The sequence below is a fragment of the Ambystoma mexicanum genome, chromosome 10, assembly GCF_040938575.1.
Source record: "Ambystoma mexicanum isolate Mex_15411 chromosome 10, UKY_AmexF1_1, whole genome shotgun sequence".
In the NCBI taxonomy this organism is placed as follows: Eukaryota; Metazoa; Chordata; class Amphibia; order Caudata; family Ambystomatidae; genus Ambystoma; species Ambystoma mexicanum.
This window is the reverse complement of record NC_090932.1, coordinates 293,161,518-293,171,177: the sequence shown is the minus strand read 5'-3', so window position 1 is coordinate 293,171,177 and position 9,660 is coordinate 293,161,518. Positions and strand designations below refer to the sequence as shown.

Sequence of the window (9,660 nt, the reverse complement as noted above, 5' to 3'; positions counted from 1 at the left end):
GGACTGACCCAAATTACTATGCCCAAAAGCCAGGCAGTAAGACCAGTGTGGGCTGGTTTTGATGACAAAGAGCAACATTTGCATGACTTGGGTGTACTGTACTGTAAAGCCGGTATTCTTGCTCAAATGTGCTTTAAAATATATTCTCTCCAACAAAAAGTTGTCATAAAAGCATGAAGTACTACTGAAGCGTGTGTACAAAAGTCACAAATTGTTATTTTAAACTGTGGGCGAAAAGGGCTTACATCACTCGCTCACCCAGGAGCGATGGGATGGTAAGGACTCTAAGCAAGGCTTTACCATTTTTAATTTTCATTAGATTTTCCCCGAGTTAACCTGAAAACCTGGCAAAGTTTCGGTTTTGTGTTGGAGACCAATTGTATGCGTGGTGAGAACAGACCGACGCCCCCTCCCGCCCTACAAGTCTACTGGGGTGGAGGTGTTAAGCGCCAAATGAATTTGGTGTCAAAGGAAGTACATGCACCCCTGGGGTGTAGTAATATCCCCCCTCTGGGAAAGAGTGTCTCCCTTTGAAGATGTGAGGTGCCTCCGTTCCATTAAGCACTTTTGTGTCTTCGTCACCGTAAAACCTGCCGCCATTTGCACATCAAAAACGCCCGCTCAGTTGCCTTTTCACTCAAGACTTCCCTCACGCAGTTTGGAGGAAGACGAGAGAACAGAGGCATCTGACCCAAGCCCACAACAGGCCATCAAGGAGTGGGCAAATGGCTGGGCGTCAATCTGTGAATGAAAGGGGGCCACAGCAGATGGGTGTTTACAGTGCGGCGGCCATTCACCCAGGGCAGCAGACGCTGCGACTCGTGGGTGTCCGTCACACCTGTTTTGTTGCGCAGCAGTAAAGTTCTACCCGGTCCCCCTATCTCAACACACGTATATACAATCTCCACAAAGCCTTACCACCTCCACCACCTGAAACGAACGGACGTCAAGGTTTGTGTGGTCTGACACCAGCATTGTTTTACAGGAGAAGCGAGTCCAAGTTTTCAGGCGTTTAAGAGTAGAGGCGATGTCCAGTCTACTGAGCGTGGGCCCGACTGGCCTCAGTTGTATTCTAGTAATTCCCGATTGACGATAGCGGGCTATCCTCGGCAAAATCCTCTTCCAATGACACGGTTCCCCATGTATGGCTTTTTTTTAAAAAAAATTAAAAACGTTCTTTTATTGACGTGACTTTCAGGAAGGGTGCCTGCCGTCGTTTGATATGCGCATAGTGCTGGTAAACGCACGGCCCTGCTCTTTCCAGATACATACTTTGTGGGGTAGACAAAACCATGCAGAGAGATGCAGATAGGCGATTCCCCATCTCAAACGTGCAACCCCCCACCCCGCCCCGACACACACACAAAGGGCTGGTTCCAGCCCAGCTCCTATTTCACAGTTCAAACAAATCAGCAGCGATTCCATGTAACATCGTCCACTGGAAGTGACAGATGGTTCCCCAGCTGGACAAAGGCAGACACCGTAAAAAGACAGAAAACGGGAAGGAATATCTCAGAGCAGTTTATTGAGCTAGCATCAATGTACTTCCATCAGAACTACAGTTTGCACTCAATCTTCCCACCTAAGGTTAGGTTTCAGCGGATATTTGCCGTTTTCTACTTTTGTTTAACAAAATCACAAAACACACCTCCTAAATTGGATTCTTGGTCCACCACGTATTACGGTAACAAAGAAAGGGAAAAAAACGTTAAGTGCTCGTCACCAGTGTTCCACAGCAGATACACACATTTGTTATATTGCCAACATTAAAGAGCGCAAAAAAAATAGCACCGAATTTTGTCTCGGAGGTTGTCACAGCCCCAGAGCGTGCAGTCCTTTGTGATACCCAGGGAGAATTTTAATTAAGAGGAACAAATAAGGGGAACACATTTAACACACCCTAATATACATATATCAGCACCGAAGGCATAGATGTGCTAATAGCAGAATCTGCTTAAGTGATATTCCAGAGGCCTCCCACCCACCCCCCATTTAAATGCAAATCGGCCTCATGCCCGCATTCACTTCCTTCATGGAAGGCAGAAATTCAGGTTCCACAGATAAGGATCCCAGCCACACAGCACTCCCTCCCCCCCTAGACAGACCCAACACCCCCCCCCCCGGCCCCCACCCTGGGACGCTGAGGGTTCACATGCCCTGAAAACTGTACATGAAGCTTGAAAAAGACCAACTAGGAGTGTTCCTGTTGTATAGAGGTTTATGCCGGTAAAATGTGTGGCACGCTTGAGATGTAATGACATAACATAACTGGGTGAACAGGCCGCCCTTGGGATCGCTTATCACACTTGTTTTCCCCTTGGGTTATCGTGTTATCAATGTCCTTGTATGACGTCACTCTAGTTATGATGGCAGTGATCGATTCCCTCGAGTGACAACAGTGAAGGAAATTGTGCTGTCAGGTACCTCTTGTGAGGTGACTTCCCCAAAGAATTTAGGAAGGAGTTGGCAACCACGGCTCTCAATTTTGCCGTTTTGCATCATATCACATTGACTACATCAGCAACGTTGACCAATACAAATTGTTTTCCCCAGACCAAGTTGCAGAACACAGGTTGTTGGATAATGGAGTGCAGGTGCCCAGAAGAAAAAAAAACTATTCTACAGATAAAATATACATTCCAAATTAAGGCAATAGAAATGGTTTCAAACCAATGACCAGTTCCAAGAGGGCACTGGAATTAATAAAAGTCTAAATTTTAGTAAATAGATGTCCAAAAGTCCATATTGAAACAATTGGATCCAGTAGAAAACTTACGTATTTGGTCAATGGGAATTGCCACTACTGAGTGAATTGCCTCTTAATTTTTGTTAGCATTCAGAAAACAGTGCAATGTCACACGTGGGAACTGGCGCTGGCATCACTTCAGTGTTGAGTCACATGGAAAGGTGATGTAGAAAGAGTGCATCATTGCATTGACAAGCGCAATAAACCCATGGAGAAATATTGTGCACAAAATTGTCCAATTCACTTTACACTACATAGCTGCTAAGTGTCCCCCGTCATATAGAACACATTGGCTATTAGCCAACAGCAATTTTGCATGTCGGGGCTTGTGGTCCTTTACAGGAATATAAAAACTACAAGTCCCACGAAGTAACTACATGGAAAAAAACAGGACTGTTTAAACGTTCCAGACATAACTTGGGGATTCTTGACAACTACGATACTCCCAACACAAAATGAATGCCATACAGCACGAGCCATCTAAAAGCACGAAGTTAGGGCGCTTATTACCTCCAAAATTGAAGGAACCACCCATCACACTTATGTTGTCCTTACCAGAAATGAAGTCCAGATCTGTGCCATTCATTGTGAAATACTGCTGTGCACCCAAGGAAGAGCTTTGCTACAAAGTGTTATACCCCCCGTTATTGGTCGAAACAAACCAAGTCACACGTAAAAATATCCCGTCACACGCAAAACGTGAACTGTTAACGGTAGGAAAGTTCACGCTATGTACTGTCCGGGGCTCGACAGCTCTAGGAGTGCCATCTATTAAGTCCAAAGGAGGGCACGCATGCGCAATGGCCATCTGCAATCACACTGTCCATTGCAGCCACACACAGGGTCCACGCTGCGCCTGTGACCCTCCAGCAGGTAGGATCTTTCACGTCCCTCGGGGGGCTTCGGCCCACTCTCACCAGGGCCTCCACATGCACTTGGTGTGGCTGGTGGAAGGCATGTCCGCTGTCCGGCCCGGGTCCTGGGGGCTTGGGGAGAGCAGACTCCGGTCGCTCTCGGTCTCCTCGAGGTCCGAGCAGCCGTCTTCGCTGCAGGGGGACGGGGAGAAGGCAGACGTGTTCAGGGACACGTCGGGGGACAGAGATTCGCTGCCCGAGTCCTCGGACAACACCTCCACAATCAGGTCCTGGAAGCTGCCCTCGTTGAGGGGCATGGACTCCAAGAGGTGGTTGAGCAGCTCGGCGGCCACGGTGGCATCGATGCCCGGGCAGCTGGAGACAAACGTGTGCACTTCGTGCATGCACTGGATGTAGCCCGCCGCAAAGCGCTCGCTGGCCTCCCGCTGCATCTTGTCCGACTCTGCAGAGATAAGAGAATAAACAATCAAATTGGTGAAGCTTAAAAATAATATAAAAGCACAATCGTGAAAGTTGACAATAGATAAAGACACTACTGCCCCCCTTTCTGGTCTGCGCTAACAAACTTAAATGGTTGTGGTTCTTGCGCACTATTGGGTCCCCGCAAAGCAGGAACCCCCAACTTCTCATAACTGTTGCTAGGTGCCTCCATTCACTATCCAAGCAGAACCACAGAAAACCCCAAGACCTGCTAATAAACGCGAGCTCGGCATGAATATTAAAATAAACACAAGCAGCAAGATCGATGGCAAGGGTTGAGAAATCGAACAGCCCCATTTAGGCTATAAGCTATTACCAAAAGCATACGAGTTCCTTCGAAGTCTTCTAAATGTTCCTACAAGAATTATCGGTACCCTCACTGTGGCTATGCATTGTATTTTTCTAATGAGGGAATGAAGTGTTTTCGCCAGAATAACTTACAAAAAGAATAGCAGTAGGGATGGAGGGGGCAAAAGGAAAGGTAGACAAGACTTACCAGCGGACCGCCTTTGCAGAATGCCCTGTACGCGTTTTACTGTGAGCTCCAACACCTCGGCATTCTCCATCTTTGCCTGGAGCTGAAGGAAAAAAGGTGCGAGAATAAACCACGTTATGCATGTATGATGATAGCAGGTTCTCAGCAAAACAATAACCAGAACACGCGTTACAAGACACACAGCACTCCAAACCACTTTATAATCCAAACTGACAAGACTGCTGGGGAATGTCACAAAGACGAAATACAATTTATGTTTGGGTGAATACCGCACGCCAGCAGCAGCACAACAACACGAATCGGTGTTACAAACCCCACAGTACCCCCAACCTACTTCATGAACCTGACATGACTGTTGGGGAATGCACAAGGACTTGGATTACGAGTCCCTGTACACATAAAACAGACTAACATTTACATGCAATGGATTATGAAACGTATTTGCTATCAGCACCAAATGGACCTTCATAAAAACGAACATCGAGCTTTAAGCTACATCATAGCACGACCTAACAGCAGACGTGTCAAAAACCCGTCAGGAAATACATCACCCTGCCCTAACAACGAGCCGAACTGAAAACGAGTGACCACCACAGCGTTAGCAATAATCCAGAAACATCCACTGCATGGATCACAGTAAAGAACTGATGAGTAAGCTCCTGGGTTTCAGGCATCACCCAGTAACCAGAAAGGGCCACCTCTAGGGAACAAGGAGCTACAGCATATTGTGAACACATCTCACATGAGATGTAAACTCCAATTTTGGGTCCGTTATATAGCAGTCATTATGCATGTGTTAAATCTCTTAAAGATGTGTCTTAAAGTCCCTTCAGACACATTCCTAGACAAAGTGTTAATGACACATTCGTATGTTTTAATGGCACCAGTTGGCATAGGGAGGAAATGGTGTCCCTTGTAGTTGCTGGTGTCAAGCAAGTAAGGAAGGCTCTTCTAGGCTACAGGCAGGCGCTACAAAATATAGCACACAACAACCTCGAAGCCTGAACTGGTAGGAAAGTACAGAACCAACAAATATGAAAAACAAAAGTTAAGTGGACTCACAACACCCACAGCATTCTAAATATGGCAGCAGGATGTCCCTACGTCAAATCTGTAAGCGATCTGAAGTATCACTTGACAATAGAAACATAGCAAGAAGGTTCACACCTTACAGTACACCAGTGTACTGATAACTGGGTTACAGTTTGCCCATACCAGCGAGCCACAACTTTAGTGGGATGACAGCCAAAACTATAAACACAGGGCTTTGCAAAACGTAGCAACTCGCCTAACAAATTACTCGGAAGCCAATGTTTACGACGCGCATACACAGTACTAACTCAACTAGTGTTAAATAGCCATAGTGCAACACGACGCATTAGTACACAGGACCGATGCAATAGTCTCTCGCACAGTACGTGGTGCGCACTCGTGGCATATCACAGTGCCAATGCATGATGCACCATCGCAGTCTTCCCGCCCCACCCCCCAGTAGCTCGGTGCCCATCCAAAAAGCAACACAACAACCTTTCCATGCCCAACTCAACGCATATTGCCTGACAAACAGCTCAAATGCTCCATGAACAATGTAGCACGCATCACCCTTGTTTGAAAGAGTCCATATAGCTTCATGGCAGTCTGTGTACAAAAAAAGCACAGACTCCCGGTGTTACAACAGAACTCTCGTATCATGCAGCACAAGTATCCTTCCGGCAATAGAGGCCATGCATGTTGCATACAATGCAGCCTCCCTGCAGCAGAGCTCATCTATGATGCAGCACAGACAGACCTCACACAGTAGAGACGATAGACACTGGAGCACATACGGTTAATAAACTATTCTGCAATCACGCTCTTTGCAATACAACAGTGCGTGAATGATGCAGCGCACACACCCGCCTCGAAATGCACACGCATTGCAGCACGAACAGCCTCCCATGCGCTGGAAACTGCGCGCGATGAATCACACATGATTCATATATGATGCAGCAGAATCACAGACTCCATGCAATACAACAGAGCCAATTATGATACAGCACACAGCCATGCATGATGCAGCAAGCGGGGAACATGCATGATGCACAACATATCGTCCCCACAAAGCCTAGACCCACGTATGACTCAAACATCCCCCTGATCCCACATTAAGTTGCTTGAAGACATGTACCTCGGTGTCAGCCAGGATGAGGCGCAAGTCATGGAGACTCTCGTTGATTCGGGCTCGCCTCTTCTTCTCCACCAAGGGCTTCCTGGTCTGTAAAGGGCAGAAAGAAAGGGGCAATGAGTAGGGGCCTCGGATTAAGGAATCCCGAGGTGGGTGGAAGGATTGTATAAATTTCAATGGCTCTCAGGCTGCACGTGAGAAAGAGTCCTGGAGCTGCATGGATCCCAATGCCCTAACATAGCTATCAATTGACCCCATCTGGAGGGTCCAATTCTTGTTTAACAAAAAGTTTCATGGCATGTTATGTTTCGTAATCCTGCAACCAATTCATCCAAAACATGCCTTTTAACTAAACGTTAAGGTGAAACAACACTTCCACATAAAAGAGCCCTTGCCCTGGGCTAAACCTTCAACGAAGCAGACAGCAATGGCACAGGGACGCTTCGGGCAATGGTTAGGTGTCCAGGGGGCCTACAGCCTGCGGGGTCCACGGGCATCGGGCCACTAATAAGACACGGATCGCAGTTTATAGGGTCTCCGGGTCAGGAGGTGTTGGTTTTTTTTGTTGCAGAGTCGCGGTCCCGGGCGGAATGCATGGCCCAGGTCCGGGATTTACTGTTGAGGGGCGCCCCTTTCGAGGGGCTAAGACACAAAGGCCCTTGTTTACCTTCCGGTCTCCTCGGAGTTCGCAGTGGTCCTCATCCTCCTGCTCTGAGCCGGGCCTGGACCGAACGGATGGAGCCATGAAGAGAGAAAAATGAAGAGAAATAGCACACAGACGCAATCCAACGCTGCAGGGAGCACGGAATCCGGACACTGAGGCCTGTCACTGATCTGGGCCTACACCGAGTATGGAGGAGGAGGGGCCATAGGAGCGGGAGGATGGGCCGGAAAGGGGAGGGGAGATGGGAAGGGCCAGCCTAGGAAGGGAGGCAGGAGCAATGTCGGAGGTGGGAGTTTCATGGGGTGGAGAGGAATGTCCACAGAGGGGCGGGGCTTAGAGAGGAAGGCCGGAGCCACGCGAGGGGCGGGGCTTAGAGAGGAAGGCCGGAGCCACGCGAGGGGCTGGGCGTCGCGGAGGAGGGCCTGGAGCCTGACGTGATTCTCACACCCAAGTGTGGGAAAGAGGGGGAGTAGAGTTTCAAGGGGTGGAGATGAATGTCCACAGAGGGGCGGGGCTTAGAGAGGAAGGTCGGGCCTACGCGAGGGGCTGGGCGTTGCGGAGCCTGACGTGAACGTGATTCTTCTCACACCCAAGTGTGGGAAAGAGGGGGCTGGGGAGGGGGGGAAAAAGCTCCAGAGTGGAGCGAGCAGAGTTTGAGAACACACACAGCCTACTAATAAGACAGAGGGGGTGGAGTAGGCCCTGGTCGGGGAGGTTTTAGGAAAACATATCCCTCACACTTTAGAGTTCCGGGGTAGGAACGGGGCGGGTGCTAAGCCTTGACTCTCACGCCCGTGCTACGTACCATCATGGCCAGGGGAGGGCAGCAACATTTGTCTGTCGCCAGGATAGACACGGTACATCTTTTAACACTGTCCGTGAAGCGGCCTTAGAGGGAAAAACGTCATTTAAAAAAATTATATATCATTCGTTATTTTGTACCAGTAAGTTAACGTTTTCCAGACTTAGGTTTCGGGAATCCTTTTAGAAAACAGTATTGATTGCAGGGAACCAACTTTGCACTTTAGAGCTATTTGGTCTCCTGCATGCAATTTTTGTCACTCACTGCCATATCGGAGTGGAATAATGAAGAGTAAAAGAAGGCAAAATCAACTTCACTCTTTAGTTTTATTTCAGATACCGTGAGCTTGCTCCGGGATCTAGTAAAGTGGGGGCTCGACACAGTCATTCCAGGGGTTCTTAACATTGCAGCAGATGTTATGTTATGTTAAAGGTACTTATATATCGCACCGTCACCAACGTAATTGGTCCCCAGGTGCTCTGGTGGATCTGTAAACAAGAAGGTGGGATGGGTTAGTAAGGTGAAGAGGGAGTAGGATAGTGAGAGGAGTCGTGTACTGTTGGCAGCTTCAACTCGTTAGACACCGGGTACTGAGCTTTGCTGGGAGTACTGGATCGGTGTCAGTCCACATGCGCTGTAGGTGTGGTTTATGTGTTGTTGCAGTGTGGTGAAGTGTCTGCAGCTTGTTGTGCAAGAGATGGTTGTGTGAGTTTTTTGAGTGAGATAAGTACGCAGAGAGTTAGAGCTTATATTGGTTAGTGGATTATGTGACATTTAACGTGTTAACATTCACAGTTATGTCTAACTGTGGAACTTGCTGATCTACATAATTCCGTCCGAGTATGTCACTCGCTAACCTTAGCATTAATTATCTAGACATGGGGCGGCCTAATGTTCTCAATTCTGAGTTTGGCACATGCTAAACATCCATGTTCCATCTAAGTATGGCGCATGCTAACATTCACAATCCTGTCTAGATGCGACGCAGGCCAGAGTTAGGAATTCCGTCTAAGTGTGGTACATGCTAACATTTACAGTTTCATCTAAGTATGGCGCATGCGAACATTCCCAATCCTATCTAGATGCGGCGCATGCTAATGTTCTCAATTCTGAGTGTGGCACATGCTAGACATCCATGTTCCATCTAAGTATGTCACATGCTAACATTCACAATCCTGTCTAGATGCGATGCAGGCCAGAGTTAGGAATTCTTTCTAAGTGTGGTACATGCTAACATTTACAGTTTCATCTAAGTATGGCACATGCTAACCAGATGCACTTTCTTGTTGACAGATGGAGTGGTTTATTTATTTAACATTTATTGCAGCGCAGAAAACCATGAGGTATCTAGGTACTAGTTACAGAAAGTTCATACTTAGGACATCATAGTTACGTATATATACGTCTGCCGACCGGAAAACACCCTAAGCCCA

General features: G+C 47.7%; 1 protein-coding gene across 1 annotated transcript; it reads right to left on the bottom strand.

The window, feature by feature from the left end:
- Positions 1-1,505: 1,505 nt before the first annotated feature.
- On the bottom strand, positions 1,506-7,743 carry HES6 (hes family bHLH transcription factor 6). Its single transcript, XM_069617861.1, has 4 exons — positions 7,429-7,743; positions 6,765-6,851; positions 4,598-4,679; positions 1,506-4,063 (listed from the first exon to the last, which is right to left on the bottom strand). The coding sequence occupies exons 1-4, from the start codon at positions 7,504-7,506 to the stop codon at positions 3,660-3,662; spliced, it is 651 nt and encodes a 216-aa protein (XP_069473962.1). The 5' UTR covers positions 7,507-7,743; the 3' UTR covers positions 1,506-3,659.
- Between the last annotated feature and the right edge of the window lie 1,917 nt (positions 7,744-9,660).

Excerpts from the sequence above, each read along its gene's own strand:
- HES6 (XM_069617861.1), bottom strand. The coding sequence starts at position 7,506 with ATGGCTCCATCCGTTCGGTCCAGGCCCGGCTCAGAGCAGGAGGATGAG. Across the intron at positions 6,852-7,428 it reads AACTCCGAGGAGACCGGAAG|ACCAGGAAGCCCTTGGTGGA; the intron begins GTAAACAAGGGC and ends TGCCCTTTACAG. Across the intron at positions 4,680-6,764 it reads TCATCCTGGCTGACACCGAG|CTCCAGGCAAAGATGGAGAA; the intron begins GTACATGTCTTC and ends TTTTTCCTTCAG.